General features: G+C 42.1%; 1 protein-coding gene across 1 annotated transcript; it reads left to right on the forward strand.

The window, feature by feature from the left end:
- Positions 1–17,174: 17,174 nt before the first annotated feature.
- LOC147880221 (pentatricopeptide repeat-containing protein At3g09040, mitochondrial-like) lies at positions 17,175–19,808 on the forward strand. Its single transcript, XM_087370379.1, has 3 exons — positions 17,175–17,721; positions 17,827–18,951; positions 19,036–19,808. The coding sequence occupies exons 1-3, from the start codon at positions 17,175–17,177 to the stop codon at positions 19,806–19,808; spliced, it is 2,445 nt and encodes an 814-aa protein (XP_087226505.1).
- Positions 19,809–27,601: the final 7,793 nt, after the last annotated feature.

Below are 27,601 nucleotides of genomic sequence, written 5' to 3' on the forward strand. Positions count from 1 at the left end.
GAGTGGGTGGGTGTGGGTGTGTACGCGTGCGCCCACTACCATGTGATCTTAATGCAAGACACACACTACCACTCCTAGGCACACACATCGGTCAAATCCATTGCTCAAATTGACACACTAAGCCAAAGAGAGAGAGAGAGAGAGAGAGAGAGAGAGAGAGAGAGAGAGTTAAAAAGTAACCGTTATCTGAATTTGGGTATTGTCAAGTATAGGCATGGCACAATATGAGCCAGAATGCAAAGTTGTTCTACTAAAGGATGTATTGAAGGTAGAAGAAGGGACAATTATTTCAATTGATCCAAATGGTTCTTGCCACTTCCAACCATTAGGAAATGAGGTGATATCAATTTCTATTGATGTTTGCTATACAGCTTTTGATGTTGAGCTTCCATACCCTAACATGGGTGCATCTTATGTCAAAGAGGCACTTGGTAGTATTGTGTGTTGGCACTCTAATGCAATACAACCCTTATCAAAGGCAACCTTAGGCACTAACACACATATACCAAATGTTGTGACACAACCTTTAGGTTTGTGGGCATGCACATACTCTCATTATAAAGGATTAGATTATGTATAAACTATTTCTTATCACAAGTGGTTAGCTTCAATGGCTCTGATGTTTTTATCAATTTTCTTGTTTAAGGTCTATGCAAGGACAAAGTTAATGAGTGAGATCAACGCAGGGAGTATGTGGCAGGTCTAAAGTCTAAGTTGAGAGCCGAGATTAACATGTTTCATCCTCGCTCACTGAGCTCTTCAATTTGTCTTGCAATGAATTGTGAAAGGAAGAATGGAATCCCAAAAGAAAGGAAAGATTTAGAATGGCATGTACCCTTCCATAAGAAAAAGAGATTTGATAAAAAGCCCTTCTTTAAATCTAAAAATGGTTTTGTTCCATAGAAGACAGATTCTTCTTCAAAGCCGAACGGTGGAAATTTTCTAAAGAAAGAAATAAGGTGTTTCAAGTGGAACAAGGTGGGACACATAGCCACTGAGTGTCCTAAAAGAAAGAAGACCCTAAGGGCAAAAGTGCACATGATTGACGACGAAGCAGCCAAACAAGAGGGAGGTAAGTATAATTGTCATGCTCTTCTAAAAATGAAAGGTTTCATTAATGGCAAAGAAGTTGTTATTCTACATGACGATGGTAGCACACATGATTTCATTTCGGAAAGAGCCATAGCAAAGCTAAACCTAGAGTCTTTTCCATCTAACTATAAGGTCAAAACATCCAAAAACTCTGAAATGTGTAGCTAAAGGTTTCTTACCAGAAAAGGCCTGTAGTGGAGTCATCCCATTCACATCCTTCGTGTAGCTATGATTTAGAATGTAAACTGTCGTGTTACATGCTTCAGCCTAGAAAGTCTTTGGCAAATCTTTCCCTTTCATCATACTCCTGCCCATTTTGTAGATGACGCGCATCTTGTGCTCTGCTACTTCATTTTGCTGTGATGTATGTGGCGGGGGTTTCTGCCTCTTGATCTCGTGACTTTTGCAGTAACTTTTGAATTCACTTGATGTGAACTCTCCACCTCTGTCTGATCTCAACTTCTTCACCTTCCTCCCCGTTTCTTTCTCGACCATTACATGCCATTCTTTGAACTTACTAAAATCCTCATCTTTAGTCTTCACGAAGTATATCCATATCCTTCTACTATAGTCATCGATCAACGTCATGAAGTAGTAGGAACCACCCAAAGCTTCCATCTCCATCTTTCCACAGAGGTCCGTGTGAACGAGCTCTAGAGGAGCCTTTGCCCAGCTGGCATCTTTAGGAAAGGGCTGTCGATGCTGCTTGCCCATCATGCAAGCTTCACATACATCAGGCAAATCTATAATTTCTGGTAGGTCTACAATCATTCCACTTTTATGCATCTCCTTTAAAGAACTAAGGTCTAGATGACCAAACCTCTCATGCCACAGCTTAGTGTTGCTCACATCGGCTCAAGCACTAAAAGCTGAGATTTTGTAGATGTTGCGCCGTGTACCTTTACTGATGACCTTCCCTTGAAGATCCAAAATCTGTGTGCCGTTCTTATCGAAGTGAACTTTGAGGTCTCGATCCGTGATCGCAGAAATGGACAATAAGTTCCTCTTGATATTTGGCACATAAAGAACATCCGGACAACTATTTTACAACTCCATCTGACTTGAGATCAATCGTACCTTTTCCTTTTGGTGGACATTTTGCATCATTGCCGACTGCTACCAGGATGTCATTCCCTACCAGATGTAGAGAGGTATACTAATCCTTTCGACTGGTCATGTGGCATGATGCACCACTATCAATAATCCAAGGTTTATCCATAGGTACATGAATTGCCTTCGTGCAAATCTCCTCAATTGCTATGAACAGTTCTTCTGGTACTGCCTGCACACTGTTGCTGGACTCTTTCTTTACTCTGTTCTTCTCATCTGCAATCTTCTTCCGGCACTCATTCTGCTTGTGCCCTGCCCTGTTGCAATAGAAGCACTTGATCTTCTTCTTTCTCTTTTTATCATCAGAAGAAGATGGGTTACCAAAGTCCTTACCCTTACCTTTCTTTGATCGAGTTGAGAAAGCTGAATCTTCTCCAGTCCTTGTCTTTTGACACATCTCCTCCTCCAAAATCATTGCACTGAAATCCTCAAAGTTGAGGGGCGGATTTCTATTTTGTGTATTCAGCGCTATAACAAGACCATCGTACTTTGGTGGGAGAATCCGTATGCACCTTTGTGCTAGATTCTCATTGGTGATGGTGATGCCAATCGCAGTCATCTAATCGCGCAGATTCTTCACCCTGGTGATGAACTTCTCTGCCGTTTCAGACTCAGACAGTTTCTCGTTTGCGAGTTGAGTCTCCAAATTCTGAATCCACGTCTGATTCGTGGTCTTGTATTGATTTTTCAAGACCGTCCATGCCTCCTCTGTAGTAGAGACATGTTGAATTAACACCATGACAAAATCACTTAAACTGTAGGCAATAGAACACAGCGCATTTGCATTTCTTCTTGTCCATGCGAGAATCTAATCCGTAGTTGGTACTATCTGTTGTCCTGCATTGGCTTGGATCCGATCCCGCAACCGACTTCATGTCCACCCTAGTAGCAGTATCCTAAAGCTCATATGCACTTAGAATGGTCTTCATCTTGAACTTCCATAGTGGATAGTTAGTGCTGTCCAACTTTTCGCTTTCACCAAACAGTGGGATTCGCAGTCTTGTGGGCTGGGCCATCTCTCACAATCTACTAGCAAACAGAAACACACTACCAAATCTTCTTGCTAGAGCCCAAGCTTTGATACCATGTAAGAAAGCAATACGACATCTGTGCTCAATAGATAACAGGATCTCGTATGCAAGAGAGAAAAACAGATAGTATGGAGAATAAAATAATTGATTATTGTAAAACTAATACAATAGATGGCGCTGCCTCCCAGCCGTGCGCTCCTGTGTGAGAAACTTTGATGGCATGCTAGAAATAGTAGAGGACGGAGGTTGGATGCTAAGGAATTAGGGTTGCTATAGCCAGTGATAAATATGCTCTTATATAGCCACCAATCGTAGTCGGTTAGACCCAATTGGGAGACCGACCCAGTTGCTAATGCCTTTGCTTATTCCTACGCAACCTTGGGAATAAATATCTATGGATTTCATAATAGGTTTTCCTACTACAACAAATCAAAATGATATGATCTGGACGATAGTAGATCGCTTTAGTAAGCAAGCATATTTCATCTCATGCAAGAAGACTTTAACAGCTCAGTAAGCTGCACATTTATTCATCAAGCATATCTTTGTTCATCATGGCTTGCCAAAGATTCGAAGTTTTGCAATGATTTCTAGACTGCATTATTTCATAATCTAGGCACTAAGTTAGATTTCTCATCAAAAATTCATTCATAATCGAATAGACAAACTGAGGTTACAAACATTACCATTCTAGATATGATAAGAGCTTATGCAAGAAGTCAACTAAAGACTTGGGACAAATACATTCATCTCTTACAGTTTGCTTATAATAATACTCCTCATTCTGCAACTGGAAGAGCACCCTTTGAGATTATCTATGGGAAGGTTTTACCTATTCCTATCACACGATTGACCCATAGAGTAGAGGCAGTAGATGTATTTACCCATGACTATCAAAATATTCTCAAAGAGGGTCAAGAAGCCATTGCAATCACACAAGAGAAGTACACAAAACTAGCTAATAAGAAACGAAAACACATGCTTTTTAAAGAAGGCGATTATGTACTTCTTTGGATTGATAAAAGAAGATTGAAGAGTGTTGAGAAATGGCCAGTAATCAAGATGTCACCACGTTTTTATGGACCATTCAAGGTGATTCAAAAAATCAATGATCTAGCTTATAGGCTTGAATTACCTGATAATTGGAAAATAAATAATGCTTTCCATATCAGCTTCTTAAAGCCCTTCAAAGGACCTTTACCTATTCATCCCTTTCTATGAAGAGGCTCCATTGATTGTTGCTGATGAAGAAATTCTAGAACCCAAATGCATTATTGATCATCAATAGACCTCGACCCGAAAAGGAAATGTCTATATTAAATACTTACTCAAATTTAAGAATCATCCGAGGGAGTCAACAACATGAGAGGGTTGGTAAGGTGGTCCAAACATCAATTTAATAATACAACAAAAAATATATTTTTCCTCACAAAACCCCATAATACAAGTAAATGTGTGCATGTGTGCACACACATAACCACACAAATTGTGGATAGAGAGGTGGCACCCTTCATTTATTTATAAGTATGGGGAATGTGTACTTACTTGCAAGTTGTGATTGATAATGCAATGCATAATAGAGGCATGGAGAGTGTCTTGGATAGAAGACTCTCTTGCAAGGAAATGAGGTACTATTGAGAATGCCACTCTGAACTCCACCCCATAATGCTTGCAAAATCAAATCTACCGTTGGCTTTGATGTCCAAGGAAAAGCTTTGAACCTTTCTAATCAACACTATTTTCCCTTATAGTCACGTTCACATCCATACCCTCTGCTTTTAGCATATGCATGTTTTCTTGTTCAAATTGCTGAAGACATGAGTGCTTTAAGCTCACCCTTTGCTTTTAGCATATGCATGTTTTCTTGTTCAAATTGCTGAAGACATGAGTGCTCAAGCTAGAGTTTTGCTACAACATCTTAATACAATTGAATTTTTTAAGTAAGAAGCTACTTAGGCTTTGTGGTAACACTGAGTTCCTTATACAGCTCCTCAAACCCTCTGTGTGCAAAGCTTATGAGAAAGACAAGCTCATTTGAATAGTATCATGATTGAGAAGGTGCTTATGTCTTCAAAACATCTCATTGGATATTTGGATTTTTGGGACAGTGTTGCGAATGATGACAACAAAAAGATAAACATGAATACGAGAAACACAGAGTATGTATTGTGCGCATGCCATTCTCTAATTATGTAGCAAAAACAATACATAAAGTTCGTCTTAAGTTGTAGATGATTCTAGAGTAAAACAAGCTGATGTTGAATTTCTCAAGGAATAGTGGGTTGGTGAAGATGTCTACAATTCTCAAATTTGTCAAGGAACAATAGGTTGGTGAAGATATATACAATTCGTTCTTGTGTCAGACATGAACAAGGTCAATCAGGCCATTGAGGACTTTCTCATGGATGAAGTGATAGAGCAATTCAATATGCTTTTGGGTTCTTTGCCCACTAAATACTGCTCATGTTGTAGGAGTAGAGTGTAGTAAGATAGAGCTATAGTCGGTTGCTTCTTCCTTTGCCAAGACAAGATTGCTGAGCCAAAACTAAGGAGAAACCACTAATACACCTTTTTGTTATCCCCGGTATCGGCCCAAATAAAAGCGAAAAGGGATAAATATGTGGATTAATCATATTTGAGTCCATAAATCTGTTGGAACACTGAAAGGAAAGAGTAGAGTTGACACAAATTCAGAATACTTGCTTATAGAATGAAGAAGAAAGAGGTCCTTAAGTAGGCACCTCATACAAGGTCACTGACATCACTGATGACCTCAAAGCTCCACAATCATCTCCTCAATCTGCTCCTAGATTCACTCAATCATCCTATGTGGCTTTTCCACCACCTAACTGTGCTTGTGGGCACCTAACTGTGCCTCTAGCACTCACACATAGAAACATAAGGTGTGCTTGAGGCATACACCTTGAGATATCCCAACAAACCCCCCCTCAAGGAAATGCCTCAGGCTATGTCAAGGATACATCTAGTCTCATAGTTTCTCATGCCATCTCATGGTGGTCAAGGATAAATCTATGGCTAGGTTCTCATGCTAGCAAGGGTTCCCTTGGGTGTAAGGTAAACAGAAAGGGATACAAACAGACCTTCCAATGGTTATCTCTCCTGCATGTACATGCACACAATGTCTACAAGAGGTACCATGGAACAAAACATACACATGGTCTACATCATAAGGTGACCAGAGGTGTTTACAAAACACACAACACACAATAATTTATTTTCATTCATTTTGGAGGACTATCCAGGCTGAGTACCTTGACATAAAAAGAAAAGAGATCTGGAGCATACATAGAGATGATTTAAAATGCATAATCTTCATGGGATGCCTCATCTTGTGGAGGCAAAATATCCATGTCAAGGCAAGGTCTTACCACATGGGCAGTGTCTAGTGCCTTATAAGATGGTACTATGATAGAACAAGTGGATTTGAAAGTCATATCCTTCAAGAGAACAATTATCTTGTCATCTCCATAGTTGTGTAGAGAAGCATATCTTAGGTGTCTGACCTTCATCTTTTTCTTGTACTTGGAGTCAAATAAAAGTGCCATGAGAGGGTAGATCTCTGTAGTTGCTTCCTTTTTGGCAACCATTGTTTTGGCAATCTTCAATAAGGAAGTCAGGTTGGCATTTTCATCCTTTGTAGCATAACAAGACATTGCTTTATGTTTTGGCTTTTCACATATTTGGCATAAGCAAGCCATGAGAGGCTCTAACCCAAGTATTGGGTAGTGTCTTCTCTCTTACAAGTGAAAAAGAACTGAAATACTTCCAAAGTATAGGCACTTGATGTAGCAAATAGTAGTGACTAGTTTTCAAACAATGATGCTACTTTTGCATGCTTCATAAGAGTGGATGAAATAAACTCTTTCCAATCACAACCAGGTCTAGCAAGTCAAAACAAAACTGAAGCAACACTTATAGTGAAGTTATTGAAAACTTCAAATGACCAGAAATGCTAGAGTAGCATTTTATGTAGCATCATTTTCAAGAGTATGTCAAAACTGTCAAAACTAGAGAGCTGAACTTGGAGGGCTCATATCACACTCTTCAAAGCAAGGAAAAGAGGGCTTTCTGAAGCAAAAGAAAGCTCATATACCAGAGAAAGTCCAGCACAGAGGTTGGACGAAATGGTGCGCACTTTTGCCCGGGAGAGTTGCTACAGGCTGAAACTGAGTTTTGACGATTTCTCCCTCGTTACTGAACCAAATGACTTGAAAAATGGCTCAAAATCTTCGTCTTGAGGTCGCCCATCTACTCCTAAGAGGGCTCAGGCAATGGCGGAGCAGGCAGGGAGTATTGAGCAACAGAAGAAATTCGCTGTTTGGAGAATGGCAGCCACCACAGACGTTTTTTCTTCAATTGCTTGCAGGTGGAAGTTCGCCCATACTAGAGGAGTTTCCAGCTCAGAGGGTTTGGGCAATGGTCATTTGTAGGTGGAGAACCAAGCTCTCAAAGATTTTGGGAAGAAAGAGGAAAATGGAGAAGAAGAAGATGAAGAAGAAGATGATGATGTGGCAGAAATGGGCTCAAGGGGGATCAAATGGCTCTGATACCATGTTGGAACACTGAAAGGAAAGAGTAGAGTTGACACAAATTCAGAATACTTGCTTATAGAATGAAGAAGAAAGAGGTCCTTAAGTAGGCACCTCATACAAGGTCACTGACATCACTGATGACCTCAAAGCTCCACAATCATCTCCTCAATCTGCTCCTAGATTCACTCAATCATCCTATGTGGCTTTTCCACCACCTAACTGTGCTTGTGGGCACCTAACTGTGCCTCTAGCACTCACACATAGAAACATAAGGTGTGCTTGAGGCATACACCTTGAGATATCCCAACAAAATCCATGCACTACAAAGATATTTGAGAACTCTTCTAGCTACATCTAGAGGAGCCTTTTTGGAAAGTAAATGATAGAGCTACTATTGGTTGCTTCTTGCTTTGCCAAGACAAGGCTGCTAAGCCCAAACTAAGGAAAAACCACTAGTACACCTTTTCGTCATCCCCGATGTTGGCCCAAAATAAAAGCAAAAAGGTCTAAATATGTGGATCTATCATATTTTAGCCCATAAATTCGTGCACTAAAAAGATATTTGAGAACTCTTCTAGCTACATCTAGAGGAGCCTTTTTTGAAATTTTCATATATTGACTTAGAATAGTGACTGAATATGAAATATCTCATGGTCAAATAAATCAAATTTCCAACAAGTTGTCTATACTATTGAGGATCTGCATTTGGTGACCTATCATAAGATGAAAGATTTATGTTTGATTCCATGAGAGTGGGCAAGGGTTTGTGATCATGCTTTTGGAACCATTTTAAAACTATCCAAGTATATTTATCTTGTACATGATACCATATGTTTCTCTCCAAATTTCTACATCGAGAAAAAAATATGGGTCTCCCATTTCCTCGATATTAAGTTTGATTTTTAACCTTTGAAATGAACTTGCCATTGAATCCCACGATGATTAAATCATCCATATTAAGAATGTTAAGAACAATGTCATGTGAGATGTCTTTTTGATGTACAAAGAAGGATCTAAATCTGATGGTTGAAAACCCATATTTATAAAACTATCATGGATCTTGAATTCTCTAGATGCTTGAATTAATCCGTGCAAGGATTGGAGTAATCTAAAAGATTTTTACTCTTGGCCCTAAACAATATAACCGTTTCGCTATTGCACATAGGTTTCTTCATTCACAAAACCATTTTAGAAAGCATTTTGGGTAGCATCTTTGACAACAAGTCTAGCTATCAAATTTACCATCTTGATGTGATTTTACTATGTAAACACCCTTGCATTGAATAGGAGTTTTCTCTATTCGAAGTTCTTGCAATCTTTTCATTCTAAGGCTCACTACACTTTTGGAAAAGAAAATATGGTCGTAGATGCACTCTCTCGTAGTCATAAGATGAATTGATAGGTCTTGAAGATATGTATGCACAAGCTACACGCACACACACACCCCCACACATGCACGTACGCGTGCGCACACACACACACACACACATATAGAGAGAGAGAGAGCTAGATAAACCTAGGAACAAATCTAGCAACATTCCCGAATTTACCATATAAGAAAGTGTAGATCATAACCTCATGGCTCTCACCTAGATACATTTGTTGTGTGGAGGTGCTCACCATGCTTACTACATCAATGATGGTTACCTGTATATGCAAGAAATTTTGCATTACAAAGAACTTCAAAAAAAAATCTAGAGGAAAGTTGTAATCAACCCAATGCTGGTCGTTAAGGCCTTACGACTACATTTATACCTCCAGATAAACTTTTCTATTGGCCAGAAGTGAAGAAAGACACCATCGCTTACATTCCAGTATGTATATCATGTTTAAAGGTGTAGTAAAACCCAAAGGGTTATTACAAGCTTTGCCCATAGTAGAAAGACCATGGGAGTTTATCACCATGGACTTCATCATTGGAATTTCAAGGACAAATCATGGGTGTGACATGATTTAGACTATAGTTGATAGGTTTAGTAAACAAGCTCATTTCATTCCATATTGGAAACAATTAAAGTTGCTTGAAGTTGCACATCCTTTTATTAGGCATTCTTTAGACATCATGGACTACCTAGATCTATAGTCTCCAATAGAGGTAGAAATTCTATAGTCGCTTGAAGTTGCACATCCCTTTCTTAGGCATTCTTCAGACATCATGGCCTACCTAGATCTATAGTCTCCGATAGAGATAGCAAATTTATGAGTAATTTTTGCAAAGCATTGTTTGAAAAACTTGGAACTACTCTAAGTTTTTATGTGGCATTTCACCCTCAAACTAATGACCAAAGTGAAAATACTAAAAGCATTACTTGGTCTGCTCAAAATCTTTGTTCATGATGACTAACACATCATGTGGGAAAAGTATGTTCCATAGTTGAATTTGTTGAAAATGATGCTATACACTCTTTTATGGGAAAAACTCCATATCACATCATGTATGGTAGATCCTTTCCAAATCCATCAATGCAAACAAATGATAAAATCTTTGCCACTGATCCATTCATAGAGGATTATGACTCAACTTATGCCAAAGTCCACATATCTATTCAAAAAGATTTGTAAAAAGAGAAAGCGATTGCAAACAAGAGTGCACATGCATTATTGGGCATTGCCTCTTTGTATATTAGAGAGTGAGCAAGCAACTTTTGTGATCATTAATGCTTTTTTCATCATGAGATGTCATATATTGAATCATTTTTAATACTGCAAAGGTTCATTCAACTTAGAAGCGATTATAATCAACTTTTTTAAAGATTATTACAAAGTCTTTGATTTCACGATCTATTTTTAGCTTTATAACATTTTTCTCCAATTTCCTAGTTTAAATGTAGGCTTTATGTTTTTTACAACATTGCAAGTTGAGATTCAAAATGGTTTTTCCAATTTCAACATCAAATTTTCACTCTCAAAATTATCACATGCATGTATCTATGCTTGGCATATCAATAATACTCCTTGACAAGGTAGTGCAATATTTTAGCTTCAGAATGTTCATATCTACTTTCTTATATATAAAATTTTCTCATAATGTCTAACTTGAAAAGACAATGCAATATTTTAGATTCAAAAACTTCATCTCATATTCAAAATTGTTTTTGAGCTTTAGTATTGTAATCCATTTTAGAGCTTCATCATCCATTTTCTAGTTTTGATACCAAGTTTTCCATTTGCATATATATAACTACCATTGTTTCTTACATGAAAAGGTAGTGCAATATCTTAGCTTCACTCATTTCATATCAATTTTCTTTGCCAACTCTAGCATTATAATCAATCTCATAGTTCATAATCCATTTTCTAGCTTCATACCAAATTTCCCAATTGCATGATTGCTTCTGGGTATCGATTTTGAGCTTCATCATATTCTTTCTATCAAAATTTCTAGTGCATAGCTTCTTACTTGAAAATGTACTAAACTATCTCAACTTCAGAACATTCATATTAATTTTCTCATATACAAAATCCTGTTTCAACTTTGGCATCATAATCAATCTCATAGCTTCATAAATCCATCATCTCAAGTTTTTGTGTGATGGCAAGCATTGAGAGAGCCCTCTGCTCTGACTCCCTCTACCCGCTCCCCACCCCCAGATTCTCTCTCTGGCCCCCCTCCCCTGCTCATCTTTTGCCCCCTCCCCCTCCTCCTAGGGTAGTCACTCTCGCCACCCACCCTCTGCCCTCCTCTTCTCCACCTCCCTCCCCTCCCTATCCCTACAGCAGTCCCTCCCATTTCATCCTCTCACCCTCCCCCCCCGCTGAAGTATTAGCTTGCTTCGACGCATAAGCCTTTGGGCAAGGGCAAGGGAAATAATTATTCTTATCAATCTCAGGCTTCTTGTCACCGACCCTCTTTCATAGTAGGGCACTGCTCCTACCAAGCAGTTTTAGGAAAATAGATCCTTCCTTCATAGATTCCAAGTCTGAGGCTTTGTCCAAGGTAGCCCCTTTTGCATGATTTCTAGTGGCTTGGACCTTGGAGCTAGCTTGACATTCTAGATGATTACCTTCACTCCTTGGAACTAGCTTGACACCCCAAATGATTAACCCTATGCCCTAGAGGCGTCGGCCTTGATCTTGTTGTAGCTTCGTAAGGGATGGTCCATTTGCAGTTGGTTCCTCCTCTTGTCCTTTTTGGTGTTTCAACTTCACCTCCATAAGAGAGGAAAACTGGACCTCTATGCTTTTCTATCTCATGATGAGGAACCATATGTTTCATATGATCGAGGAGTGGTTGGATCCCTAGGTGAGGGAGTTATGTATTACCGATGGGGACTCAGCTATCTTCTAGTTTGGTTTCTTGACATACAAACGATTGTGCCTAGCAGTAGCTACCCTCTGTGTGGGACGGTAGGCTTTGCTTGCACAAGTTACACATTGGACTCTACAAAATGCAATAGCCAATTTGGGATATAGGTTCCTTTCATGATGTAGTGAGCTTGGAGGCTAGGCATCATGCCCGTCATGCCATTGGTGCATGCCTCATCATGCTGACGAGGACTACTTCCCCTTCAAACCCCCTTTGAAGTCACAAAAATCCATGGTTGTTGTTGAAGCTCCCACCCATAGGAGGGCCTTGTTCTCCACCCCCCCTATGAGTTGGACCATGGTGAGATGGAACATGCATGGGCTTCATGTTCGTGCATGGTAGTAGCCACAACAAATGATATCAGTTGGACCATGGTAAGTTGGAATGTGCATGAGCTTCATGATCGTACACTACAGTAATCACAAAATTATACCTCCCTACACGTTGCAAAGGGTCATGGTAGGATGGACAATGGATCTTCTCTTGATTCAAGAGCACATGTTTTTAGCAAAAAATCTCAGCCACCGACATCGTTGCCGCCTTCTTCTTCTGAGGGGCCCAAATATTTGTTCCGTGCAGTAAGTAAGAGTGGAGGGGTATGTATTTCGATTTCTCAGGAAGTGGCCCCAAATGTGTTTGACCAAGGTGAGATTATCACAAGGTAGGTGGTTTAGATTGGCCTTCAAATGGGTGTTTTTAGGATTGAGATCATGAACATGTACACCCTTGCTTACAAATAACCATGTCGTGGGGGTCGACTGAGAGCCTCCCAGACATTGACTCTTGGGTTGTCAAAGGTGACTTCAACAACCTAGAGTTTGAGGAAGATAAGGAGGGAGGAGCTTCCTTCTCAAAGATGCCCCAATTAAACGGAGTACATGGCAATAGTTCATCTTCTTAATTAGTGGTCAGAGAGACGGAGTTCTCCAAACATCTTGGTAGCCTTCACTTCTTCTTCAACCAATAGAGACATGATGATTTGCTAGAGTGTCTTGACAAATTTTACATGGGAGATTGGGTGATGCATAGAGAGGAAGCCATGAGTATTTTGGTAGGTACAATGATGTCAAAGCAACCATGTTGTGGACTCCACCACAAGGGGGTCCGAGTTCCTGATGCTTTACTTTAGGAGAGAAAGTGCAGCATGCCATGTTTGTTGAGATATGGCAGTAACTGGGCCAAGTTGGTTGGCTTCTTGAAACCTCCTTCTAGCATAGGTTGCAACAAGCCTAGGACAATCTGCAGGGCTGGATTCCCAAATTGAAGCAAGTAGGATGGCCTCTGGTGCACAAACATACAATTCGATGAAAGCTCAAACAAGGTGAATACATTCATTAGGTTGCAACGCATTGGGTTCTCTCTCATTGAACAGCTCACACATGCAAAGGGAAAGGGATTTTGGTGCTAGAATCAGTCGTCAGTGGTGCTTGAGAAGGTGCAAAAGAACAAGAGAAGGGATTTGCAGCAAGGGAAGAGGACTGGGAGAGAGAGAAGAAGACAGTACACAATAGTAGGGACAAAAAAGAAGGGCTTGAAGGTCCTTTTTTTTCACATCTAAAATAGTGTATGTTCTTATGTGCACATGCGCATGTGTGTGTGTGTTGTGGGTTGAGGGTGGTGTGATTGGGGATCTAGAAAAAGCTCGCAGATTTCCCAAAAAAGCTTGCGACAAAAAACTCACAAAAAAATCCCCCCCCCTCCTCTTAGGCGTTAAGATGGTGGAATGATCCAATGTCTCGACAATTTGTATTGCATTAAAAACACCAATAGTGGCACCCATAGTTGTAGTTGCCAAAACTCTTCCTTCCAACTTCACCCCAAATACTGATAGCCCCACATCTTGCCTCACCAAAATACACTTGCTCGTAGATAGAGATAACGATAGAAGGGACATCAATTTTGATAAATACTTGCACTTAGTCAATTCTTCATAATGTATGTCTTTGGAATATCCCCACGTAGTGTGCAAGCAAGGAGTCCATCCCTCTGATGTGGGAATCTCTAAAAACAATGTTGTGGATCTTACTTTCAATTATGGAAAAGTGTGCCATGTGTACTTTGGTGGCCATATTGTAATAACTATGATAAGAATGTCCTAAAGTAATCACAAAATGAGTAATGAGATCACAACAAAGGAGAATGACTTTGACAACAAGAGACTGAGCAAGATCAACTCTTTTTCCAAAAGCTCAAACTCGGCCCTTATACAAGAGGAACTATATTGTGCTCAATGGCCCAAACATATCAAGAAAACCTTTGCAACCGATCATGTCGATCTGGTTGTGGACGTGGCAGTTGAGGTGACTCTCGGGCCTACTTGAGCTGGGCAGATGACATGGGATCTCCATCGTCATGTCTTTCCCCTCCTTGGAGATGGGCCTCCCATGCATGATAGGTCTTGATATGCAAGAGATTTTGCTATTGTTTTTTGTCTTTTTTCTTTGTGGGTCGCATCTTTGTACCTTGAATGTGGTCTTGCCAACCTATCTAAGGATTTCATATGGGACTATCCATTTCGCCAGTAGTTTTTGGCCAATCCTTTTTCCCAAACATGGTAATGTATCATTACCAAATCTCATTTTTCAATCGATATTGGTTTGTCACACCTGTTGTATAGTGTTTGTGGCCGACTACATGCCTTTTTCAAATGTGTTATTGCATTTTACATGAGAAATGCCAATGAATCATTTAGGAATTCCACCCAATCTTTTGCATCTTTATGTTTGATGTGGTCCTTGCCAATTACACTAATTTTTTGGGGGGAAATTCGATGGCCTGGCATTCTTGGGAGGGTGTAGATCCACATGGGAGTCCAAAGGCTAGGCAAGGTCTATAATCATCCCTGTGACTTGTCTGTAGATGCTAAAGGGCTTGGAGAATAGTCCTGTGGCTGTTTGAGCTTAGGCGGGGGGATTTGGACAGCCCCATGAGGCTAGAGAATCCTATTGTACTCCAAAGAGACCAAGAATCTTTTTCCGTGAACTTTTTTGGCTTCTTGGAAACTATGCAAACTTTTTTCACACATTTAGCCATATCTATGAATTACATCAAGACATTAAATTTATCTGTAAAAATCCTAGCATCAATTTCTCCATGTACACCATGGTTGAGATATCAATCGCTGCATTTGAGAGTTTAAAATATATGTTTATAGCCTAAATCCCTTGCATAAAAATCCAGCATTTTGATACACACATAATTTGGCATTTTTGACACCAAAATGGAGCTTAGAAGGCCCCAAAACCCTAGAAACGAGTGTAAACATGGGTACCTTTCAATGATTTTTCAAAAACCATATGGAGAAAAAGTGCACCTGCAACCCACGGCTAATAGCCTGCCTCACAGGTGTACTTTTTTCCCAGAGGGGTTTTTGAAAAGTCATAGAAAGGTATGCATGTTTACAATCGTTTCTAGGATTTTTGGGCCTTCTAAGCTCATTTCAAGTGTACAAAATGCCAAATTATGAATATATAAAAACTTTTTATTTGTTTCAAAGAAATGAGAGCTTCCAAAGGTTCTGTTTGATGATTACTAGACATTTATTCAATTTTGTAATAATTTCTCACTAAAACATTGAGGTCTTCATTAGAGGCATCAAGTTCACTGAATACATCATTGCATTAAGAGAGTTCATCCATAGCTTTCATTATCATATATGTTGATGATCTGATCATGCTCACATTGGATTCAGGGTGTACCAATCCTTATTAAAGGGAAACATTTAATGTAACAAGAATTTTGTTGGTAATCTATATCTTAATCCTTGTTTCTAAAATAATTATACAATAGTTAGGAGTGTTAGTAATGGTCATGGTACATTGAGATTTATGTTCTTTTTTAAATGCATCAACATTTATCCAAATTTCATTAAATATACCAATAAAATGTCTCTGGGATTTGTATGTTTCAAAAAGGGATGTTAAAAAAGCTCACAAGTTTTATTAGCTTTCATTAAAATCTTGCAACAAAAAGCTCATTCAAAAATCACACTCAGAGGAGTGGTGCAAGCCTAGAAAGAAAATCTTATGTAAATAATGAACAAATTGTATATTATTACATCTTTAATATAATATACGTCTTTCACCTACATTTTCCATCAAAGCATTGTTTTCAATATAAACTAATGGAAAACATGATACTCCAAGAAAGTCTGGTTAACATCAAAAGAAGCCTTGCCCCAATAAAGGTCGATAGCCATAGAATGGCTATGCATCTCCAACACTAGATGAACATGATTATACTCCACCTATATAGAGCTCATCTGGACAAAATGTATATTTGCCAGCATGAGAAGTAGATATAAAGCCTTGTTCATGCCGGTGGAGCTAAGACTCTCTCTCTCTTTATTGAAGGATTTCCACAACTGCATGCTCGCGAAAACTTGTGATTCGTGGGGCGTGATCCTCCTATTGTTGCACATCTTTTATATCAAATTAGAGTGGGACATCTCATCCAACGCTCATTTTGCGCTCTTGGCCCGGCTAGCACACTTGGGCACGACCATGGATCATGGATAGAGAAGATTGCCCGCACGTGTCCAACCCACGGCCCAGATGAATTCAATGGCGGCGGCTCTAGTTGTTCTAAGCTCTGCGGCTTCACAACAGAATGAGTGTCTCCTTCCCCCGTCCCCAGATGCAAACTGAACACAAGTAGTAAATAGCACAGCTTTGATTATGGCATACATTGCAAAGAAGAGGAAATTTAAGGAATTCAATATGAGCAAGACAGGGAGCAGAGGTTACGTACCGAGCGGTTATGGAAGATTTTCAACACCCTGGAGTGTATAACGTGTCTGTAATGAGTTTCAGACAAACCCAAAGTTTCGAGATTTCAGAAGGCGCTTTGCATAGACGGCTGGTACAGCTCAAGTTGGGTTCAACGATTGCTTGAAAAGAAGGCTTCGAATCGGGGATTGGCATACAAAGCAATCTAATCCTGGAGACCCTGGAGCTAGCTCAGCCTGCCCACACGTGCAAGGCTCGCTTAGTGTCTGGAGTACAGGTGGTTGCACGACCACCACGAGAGGGCAGTGGTTGGGAGATGCTGAGCTTAGAGGAGACAGTGAGTATGTTGGACCACATGGACGAGCGGCCTTCCGTTGAAAACTTTATTCGTAGCTTGCAGAACTGCAGAAAACATAAACATTTAGCCTATGCCAAGCGTGTGCATGCACACGTTTGCCGCAACGGGTTGGAAGGTCATAGAACTGTAGGCAACTACCTTGTGCCAATGTTCGTTGAATGTGGAAGTGTGGTCGTTGCTCAGGAGGTTTTTGAGAGATTGATTCATCGGAACGAGCATGCATGGACTTCTCTTATACTAGGGTATGTACAAGGTGGGCAAGCACAATATGCTTTCAATCTCTATCAACAAATGCAAGAGGATGGTATTTATCCTAGTAGCTACACGCTTATAGCCCTACTAAAAGCTTGTGCTAGGCTGAAAGATGTGGAAAGAGGCCGTCAAATACATGCCGAGATTGCCCAAAAAGGATTCGGAAGAGATATTTTTGTTGGCAGCACTCTGGTTGACACGTATGTGAAGTGTGGCTCACTTTCAGAGGCTCAGGAAGCCTTTGACAAGCTGCCACGTCGAAATGTTGTGTCATGGACCGCACTAATAGCAGGTTATGTTGAACATGGACCTGTTCACGAAGCACTGAAATGTTTTGAGCAGATGCAATTGGAGGGTGCCTCTCCAAATGCTGTCACATTTGTTTGTGTTTTGAAAGCTTGTGCCAGCATTGGAGCCATAGGCAGGGGCAAAGAAATACATGCTGAGGTGATACAACAAGGACTTGGAAGAGACCTTTTCATCGGCAGTACTTTGGTCTACATGTATGCCAAGTTTGGCTCACTTTCAGAGGCACGGGACGTGTTTGACAACTTGCCAGACAGAGATGTTGTGTCTTGGAATACCCTAATTACAGGATATGCTGAACATGGACCTAGTCAACAGGTTCTTGAATGCTTTGAACAGATGCAACTGGAGGGCATCTCTCCAGATGCTGTCACGTTTGCTTGTCTCTTGAAAGTTTGTGGCATCTTGAAAGACATATGCAAGGGGCGGGAAATACATGCTGAGATAGCTCGAAGAGGTTTTGGAAGTAATTTTGTAGGCGTCAGTCTGGTTGACATGTATGCCAAGTGTGGTTCTCTCTCAGAGGCACGGGAAGTCTTTGAAAATCTGACAGCTCGAGATGTCGTGCTGTGGACCACACTAATTGCAGGATATGCTGAGCATGGGCCTGCTCAGGAAGCACTGGAATGTTTTGACTACATGCAAGTTGAAGGCATCCTTCCAGATGGTGTCACGTTTATTTGCGCCTTGAAAGCTTGTGACAGTGTTGGAGCCTTTAGTAAGGGCCGAGAAATACATGCTCAGATTGCACAAAATGGATTTGAACGAGATCTTGTTGTAGGCAGCACTCTGGTTGACATGTATGCCAAATGTGGCTCACTTTCTGAGGCACAGGAAATTTTTAACAGCCTGCAAGTTCGAGACGTTGTTTTATGGAATGTACTAATTGCTGGATATGCCAAACATGGACCTGTTCATGAAGTGGTGGAATGTTTTCATCGGATGCAGGTGGAGGGGGTCTCTCCCAATGCTGTCACGTGTATTTGTGCCTTGAAAGCTTGTAGTAGTATGGGGGCCATACTCGAGGGCCGTGACATACATGCTGAGATCATGCGAATGGGTTTTGGAAGAGATCTTTCTGTCAGCAACACATTAGTCGACATGTATGCTAGATGTGGTTCTCTTTCAGAGGCACAGGAAGTCTTTGACAGGCTGCCAGTTCGAGACGTTGTGTCGTGGAATACAGTACTTACAGGATATGCTGAGCATGGACCTGGTCAGGAAGCATTGGACAATTTCGAACAGATGCAACTGGAGGGCGTGTCACCAAATGCTGTCACATTTATTTGCATCTTGAAAGCTTGTGGCAGTATTGGAGCCATTGGCAAGGGCCGAGAAATACACACCGCAATCACACGAAATGGATTTGAAGAAAACCTTGTTGTGAGCAACTCTTTGGTTGACATGTATACCAAATGTGGGTCGCTTTCAGAAGCACAAGAAGTCTTTGACAAGCTGCCAATTCGAGACGTTGTGTCTTGGAATGTAATGATAAAAGGGTATGGCATCAATCAGGAGGCTACAATGGCTGCACAATGTTTCGATGACATGCAAGAACAAGATGTAAATCCAGATGCTGTTTCGTTGATGGTTCTGCTGACTGCGTGCAGCCATACCAACCTGGTGTTCAAGGGCCAGGAATACATCAAGGTGATGAGAGGAAAATATGGCATGGTACCAAAAATAGAGCACTATTCTTGTATGGTTGATCTCCTTGCTCGATCAGGTGATGTGTCCGCAGCAGAGGATTGTCTTGAAACAATGTGGTGTTTTCCTTCTGAAGGAATGTGGACAGCTTTGCTCAGTGCGTGCAAGATCTATGGTGAGGCAGACCCAGGACTGAGATGCTTTGAACAGCTTGTTCAGTTGATTCCAGAGTCTGCTTTTTCATATGTGCTCATGGCAAACATCTATGCAAGTGCTGGCAGGTGGGATGATGCATGCACAATAGAGGAGCTCAGAAAAAATGCAAGGGCAAGGAAAATTTCTGCCAGTGATTTAACAGAGGTGGACCAGACCTTGCTTGAGTTGCAGTCAACAACAAACAATGTGAGGAAATTTCAGCTCCCTTAACACTTCTCAAGAGACATTTGACAAGCTCGGAATGTACTATTTTAACATTACCCCAAGTCAAGCAATAAACATGAAAGTCAACTGCACTAAATCCAAATCACCTCTTAAGAATTACAAATTACTAGAGCAACGAAAAGAAAGATTACAATGAGGTAGCTTCATAATATGGAGCCTTGGCCCACCGCTGCTAGCTTCAAGCTCAAAATGAACAGCAGAAAGTGTTGCATGCTGCCAAAAAGACAGCCTGCTCCAAAGTAGCATGCGAAGGAAGTATTAAAAATGGCAGCGGGAGATGCAAACAAACTGAAATTATAGAGCCATACAGAGAACACTAGAGATAACAAAATGTGCCACAACTGATCTGCTCTAAATCAGCCCTTAAACCAGGGCAGCAACTGAAATACAAGATATCTTGAATAAGATAAGAAAACAGGAGCTGCAGGAGGCTGAACTGAAGCAAAGGAAAGGGGGGGCACAAGAAAGCTGAAGCCTGAGAGCACGGAGGCAGGAGAAGCCTGAAACGAAGAGGCAGAGGCCTGGAGTGAAGAGGCTAGAGGAGCCTGAACTGAGGAGGCAAGAGCCTAGAGAAGAGGAGGCTGAAGGAGCCTGGGTGAAGAGGCAGGAACCTTGGAACAAGGGAATTGTAGAGGCCTGGAGCGAGGAGGCAAGAGCCCTAAAGAGGCAAGATCTGCTGCGGGAGTGTGGGCAGCCAACTGAGCAGCTGAGAGGGGGCTCTGAGGGGATGGTCAGGAGCAGGCTGTGTACTGGAGCCTTGAGGAGCTGCAAGGAGTGGTAAAGGAAGTGAAGGGAAGGAGTCCCTTTTATGGGGCAGGCCAGGGGGGAGTCGGCCAGATTGCCTAGACCGACCAACTTGGTCGGTCAGCCAACTGGGCCGACCAGCTGGTCGGCCAAAGCCTGGCTGGTCGGCCAGCCAACCCCCTCTGGCCCCCCTTGCTGCGTGGGAGCTGGTCGGCCAGCCACTCCTGGAGATGCCTATTCTCAACACCCCCTCTCAGCTCCAGGGTGTGGCACAAGACCCAGAGAGCTGGTATGACGTTGGAGAAGGGGAGGAGAAATAGGTTTGGTAAATATGTCGGCGACGTTGTCGGAAGTGGTGCTGAATAGGAGCACAATGGTACCGTCAAGAACCTTCTCTCGCGTGTAGTGGTACTGAATTTCAATGTGTTTTGTCCGAGCATGGAAAATCGGATTGCGAGCAAGGGCAATACAGCTTTGATTGTCACAAAAAAGTGTGGTAGAAGTGGGTTGCTGAAAACCACAATCGAGAAGAAGGCGCCGAAGCCACACAGCCTCACAGGTGGCACTACACATAGCCCGATACTCAGCCTCGGTGGAAGATAGGGCGACCGTGGGTTGGCGTTTACTGGACCAGGAGATAGCCGCAGAGCCAAAGGAGAAAACATAGCCCGTGGTAGAGCGGCGAGAATCGGGGTCGCCAGCCCAATCGGAGTCACTCCAACCTCGGAGAGTGAGTGGGGAAGGAGAGGAACCACCGGCAGCATATAAGAGCCCGAAAGTAGAGGTCCCCTGAAGATAGCGGAGGAGACGTCGAGCAGCTTGCCAATGAGAAAGCGAAGGGGTTTGCATGAAGGTACTGAGGGTGCCGACAGAGAAGCCGAGATCCAGTCGAGTGTTAAGTAGCCAGAGAAGAGATCCAACAAGCTGGCGGTAGAGGGAGGCATCAGGATAAGCAATGGACCCAGAAGCAGAGAGTTTAGAGTTGGGATCCATGGGAGAAGTGATGGGCCGACAGTCAGCCATGTGGAAAGTTTCGAGGAGCTCGTGAACATAGCGTTGCTGAGAGACAAAATACCCTCTCTTAGTCTGCCAAATCTCAAGACCCAAGAAAAAATGGAGAAGGCCCATATCCGTCATCTCAAATTCAGTTTGAAGAGCAGCTTTAATGGCAAGGATATGATTGGTATGACTCCCGGTGAGGATTAAATCATCCACATAAAGAATGAAGAAGGTATGAAGCTGTCCTTCATGAAAAAGATAAAGATTGGGATCAGCTAGAGAGCGAAGAAGTCCTTGGCGGCAGAAGAAGGTATCAATACGCTGATTCCAGGCCCGAGGAGCTTGCTTGAGACCGTAGAGGGCCTTGCGAAGGCGACAGACCATGAAAGGAGAACGAGAATTAATGAAGCCGGGTGGCTGATCCACATATACCTCTTCATGAAGATCACCATTCAAAAATGCAGATTTGACGTCCATTTGAAAGATGGGCCACTGATGGTGGGCTGCAAGAGCGAGGATCGTTCGGATGGTGCTCATCCGGGCGGTAGGTGCAAAGGTCTCCCCATAGTCGATGCCGGGTCGTTGGGCATAGCCTTTAGCCACCAGCCGAGCTTTATACTTGTCGACAGAACCATCAAAGGCGTATTTTGTTTTGAAAATCCACCGGACACCAATGACGGAACGATGTGAGGGACGAGGGACAAGGTCCCAGGTGCGGTTCCGAAGAAGAGCATGAATTTCCGCTTCCATAGCCTGTTTCCAATGAGGCTGGGCCATAGCCTGAGGAACGGTAGTGGGCTCACGAGTGGCGAGGATGCGAGACATAAGGGCGTAATTGACATGAAGGGGATTAGAAGAGGACGGTGGGAGATGGCGATGAGAGCAACGAGGCCCATCATCAGGGTGTGGTTCGGAGTAGGGATCCTCAAGACCGGAGGAGCGGAGAGTATCAATGAGCCATCGCGGAACACGTACCGAGCGGGGTTCCAAAGGAGGAGCAGACGAGGGTGGAGCCGGAGAAGGAGGCGGAGGAGAGAGAATAGGAGGTGATGTAACAGGGGACGAGGATCATAGAGGCGATAGCCAGTGGAGACGGAGTTGTAGCCTACGAACAAGAGCTTGTGGGACTTAGGATCAAGCTTTCCACGATCAGATTTAGGAATATGAACATAAGCATCACAACCAAATACCCGAAAATGGGAAACATCGGGCTTAGATCCATAGTAAGCCTGATAAGGGGTCATGCCTGGGACTGTTGATGTCGGAGAGCGGTTAAGAGTATGGATGGCGGTCATCATGGCCTCGGCCCAGAGAGACTGAGGGAGTTGACTGTGGTCCGAGCCATTTCAACACCGGTACGATGTTTACGTTCAACCACGCCATTATCAGAAGGGGTACCTGTGTTGGCAAATTCCCGTTTGACACCATGACTACTCAAGAACCGATCAAACTCGAGAGAGGTGAATTCACCACCTTTATCAGCACGAAGAATTTTGAGGGAGTGATTGGATTCTTTTTCCACCATGGCTAGCCAGGTCTGGAAACGACTGAAAGCCAGATCCTTGTGGGAAAGAAAATAGATCCAAGAATAGCGACTGAAATCATCAACAAGGAGCATGTAGTACGAGGCTCCCCCAAGTGACATAATCTGCATAGGGCCACATAGGTCGAGGTGAACAAGACCAAGCGGAACAGTGGCATGGCGAGAGGCATGATGGGCGAACGGCTCGCGATGTTGTTTGCCCAATATGCAAGAGGGACAGAGACCTTGGCGAGTGCCGACGTTAGGGAGGCCGAGGACAAGCTGATCACGGAAAGCACGATGGAGAGCATCAATGTGTAGATGACCAAACCGATAATGCCAAAGGTCGCCAAGAGAAGTTCCTGTAAGGGAGGGAAGGGCGACAAGCTTGTAGATACCATTAGTAGAATGGCCGGTCCAAACCGGCTGTCCGGTGGCACGATCGCGGATGGTGACAGAGGCCGCTTCAAACTCAACTTTCATATTGTTTTGACAAATCTGATGAACCGAAAGGAGATGAAAGTCGAGAGACGGAACATAAAGAACACGAGAAGAGTGTTTACCCCCTTTGCCATCAGGAATAATATCAAGAGAGCCCTCTGAATGAACAGGAATAGAGTGCTTATCGCCGATGCAGACATGACCAGAATGAGGAGTGAGATCCTGGAGCAGTGAGGAGGAGGGGGTCATATGCCGAGAGGCCCCACTATCAACAATCCATTCACGAGCATCGGAGCTATGGAGAGCCAATGACTCTGCTGCAGGAAGGGGTACCGAATTCAAGAGCTCAAGGTGAACAAATGCAGGAGTAGGGGTAAGGGAAGCATCAGCCGCAGCGGCCAGGGGTGCGTCAGCTCGTTTGTGTTTGCGGTAGGGACAATTGCGCCAATAATGGCCAGGAGTGCCACAGTGATTGCGATTACCTTTGGGAGCAGGGCGGTCACTGGAGGGATCTGAAGGAGATGAATTATTGGCAGAGGACGGGGCATTCTTGGATCGTGATTTGGGACGGTGAGCCACAAGAGCCTCAGAAGAACCATCAGAGGTTTTAGTGAACTGTTCCTCCTGATCCATCATCATGGGGACAAGTTCCTCCCAAGTGATGGTGCTGAGGTGGCCAGAGGTAATAAGAGAAGAATAGAATGCTACATATCGACTGTCAGTAATAACATGAGATAAGAGAGTAATAGCCATATCTTCGGAGGAGATAGCCTTGCCTGCATGGAGGATGTCCTGATGCATGCTCTGCATTTTGTTGATGTGGTCCCGTATGGAAGGGGAAGTAGTCGGATCGAGGCGACGAAGCTGAACTTCCAAGGAAATACGTTTCATGGGAGTGACGCGAAGATACATGCCATCAAGAAATTCCCAAATAGCACGTGCAGAAGTAAGATGCTTGATATGATTGAGAACCCCTGGTTGACAATTGAGAAAGATGAACGAGCGTACACGAGCATTCAATTTATCCCAAATAAGAGAAGCATGTGGCTCCTCCTCAGGTGACGGACGAGGGATCCCGGGATCAACAAACTCAGCAAGATCATAAGATTCCAATACAGACGCCATCTGAATTTTCCAAAGAGAATAGTTGGTCCCATCTAACTGCCGAGCATCTGGAAATGTAGGAAGAGTGGGAATACGTACAGGCTTGTCAGACTCTTGAAAGAAACTGGACATAGGGGATACGCGAAGACCAGCCACTCCTGGAGATGCCTATTCTCAACAGGAAGGCCATACTTTATCAGATTCGGCTGGAGTATAGGAGGAGAGCATTGGGGCCGTCAACGCTTCAAAAGGGGACCTTCCAAAGCTTGATACATTGCGAGCCACTAGAGAATATGGCAGCTACCATTTGAATACAGGCAGCTACCATATGCATAAGCCTGCAAACATGAAAAGAAGAGGGGGTTGTAGGTCTCAGGAGAGCAGAGCAGCTCAACATCTAGCCAGTCAAGAGGAAGGACAAACCCCAACACTTGCCATAAAAAGAATGAACTTGAAACACCGTTTAGATGCAGCCCTCTGTGCTGGCATAGCTACTCATTTCTGCTGCTGTCATGGCATGTACATCATGGACAGGTTGTCGATGGATTGGGTGCTCACTATCTACATGCTAAGATCACGATTTCTATCTTGTTGTTTTGGTGGATTATGATGGGTGGAGTAGTTTTCTCTATAGCAGAACTACTCCATTTTCCAAATATAACTCCTATTGATTCCGCTTCAAATATGCCAATTTGTACATGGAACAGAAAACGTTTCTCTAGACAAAAGAGACATACTTATGTCATAAGTCCCACAAAACCACAACTAAACGCTTTGATAGTGGGACACCCGCACTTATAGTACATCGAACACTATTATATACTAGGGACAACCGCAAAGGGATTCGAAGAGCTTATTAACTATAAAACATCCTTTTGCTTGGCCATCACTGAATGAGGAGCCTATTGAATCAAAGTGATGCCCCTTTAATGCCCCAAGGAAAGTTCAAAGATTCATGATAGATGCCTTCAAATGGTTCCAAGCTATAGACAAACATGTTAATACCAAATAATATTTAATACCAAAAGTGGTTGTAATGTTGTCTTCAGAGAGGGAGAAAAGTAGGAAGAGATTTAAACTAGTGGTTTATCCTTGTGAGCCCATCTACTTTCAAGAGCTTGGGAGTAGTGTCTATAGAATGTGACTTTGGGACAAATTATAATTATCCACAAGTATAGGCATCCCCAACATAGGAGATGTTAACTTGGTCAGCTAGCCAATAAAACAACTCACTTTTAATGATGGTATAGAAGTTAAGGACCTGATGATGAGTGTAGTATGATTCTCTAAGGGAGGATATAATTGCAATGATGCTGCAAACCCAAGGTAGGATAGTCTAGCTCCATGTATAGTGGGTAAAATGAAGTACATGCCTCAAGGTAAGACTCCTATGCAATTATGACAAATGTAAAAGAAGAGGCTATTTGACATATTGCCACCATTGATTGTTGGAGGAACAAATGTTGTCAATAGATGGTTGTTCATGAGAAAGTTATGGAGAGAATCTAGGACAGTTGTGGTCACAATGTGACAAGTGTAGATAAGCTTAATAATGGCCTTGCATGATGACAAAAACGGTGCACAACTAATGTTTTCATTTGGTGGAATAGATGATTGTTGCATTGCTCCGTATACTATACATGGAATTTCAAAGACTTCATTTTATGGGTACAAGCAAAAACATATAGCAGGGGCAATACATTTTAATTGTGAACTAGATGAACAATTATCATTCATGGGAGAAGATATGCCATGCAATATCCAAGACTTCCGTACAATGATTCATGCAATTGAAGAGGTTCTCTATGTGCCAAATATTATGAAAACTCTATTATTCATCAAAGAAATGAGAGAAATAAGCTAGAGATCTATCATTAGAGGTTTAAATCGTTCAATAAGACTCTACCAAAATAACTTCATAGTGATCCTCATCATATAGTCGTCAATCCTCACCTTTGAAAATGTGAAAAGGGAAACACACATTAGGACATTGAAAATCTTTGCAAGTTTGGTTCTACCTTTCTAACAGGGTTTGATGTCTAGTAGATGATGTAATGTGGCACTTTATTTGTTTAATATTTCTATATCCAAATATTATATTCTTCAACTAGAAATACAACTCTTGCTTCCAAGACTTAGAATTATAAGATATCAATTTCAATTAGTTAAAAAAGGAGGAAGGTTGACATTGAGAATCTGATCGTATTTGGTTCGAATAAAGGATGGTGAGATGATTCCTAGTTATATTGCAAAAATGAATGAAGCCTAACCTCAGTTGACAAATAGTAGTAACAAGGTTGGTGATTGTGACACAATCAATTCAATATTCAAGGACTTAAAGGTACATTTTTAATTCTTGTCCTCTAGAAATTATGGTTTATTTTGAAAAGGATAGTCCAACTTCACAATGCCGACATAGTGGCTACAATGTGGCTGGATTGCCTTTGTGTGGGTATTTAGCAAGTCTTTGATTCTCTTTGCAACCAAAACACTTGATCGGAGCTCTATATGTATTTGGTCTCATTTGGTTGGCATAACAGCATTTCTAAGTAATATGCTAGCATCTCTTAAGCATATTAAAATTGGATCTACCTCCTTTGTTTGCATTTGTAGTACTACCACTAGCAATGGAGCTAGATTTGGTGCTTTTGGGTAGAATGGAGGTGTATTACTACTATTGATGGACTTGGATAGAATGGAGGGTTATTGCTACTACCGATGGAGATGGATTTCATGCTCTTGGGTAGAATGGAGGGGTAGGATTCCTCAACAATCATGGTACTTGCAAGGAGACGAGTCATTTAGCATACTCATTGTGCTTCTTGTGCTTTTGGTTTCAGGCGTACATTGGCACTTGAGATTGCTAATACTAATGACTGTGAGGTTGGTTTATTCCATATTTTAGAAGCATATGCTAACATCATGGCCATGCATTGGGCATATGTAACACCATAACTGATTTCTCTCA

The sequence above is a fragment of the Dipteris shenzhenensis genome, chromosome 32 (assembly GCF_047967505.1).
Source record: "Dipteris shenzhenensis isolate YYH24624 ecotype China chromosome 32, Dip_SZ_1.0, whole genome shotgun sequence".
Lineage (NCBI taxonomy): Eukaryota > Viridiplantae > Streptophyta > Polypodiopsida > Gleicheniales > Dipteridaceae > Dipteris > Dipteris shenzhenensis.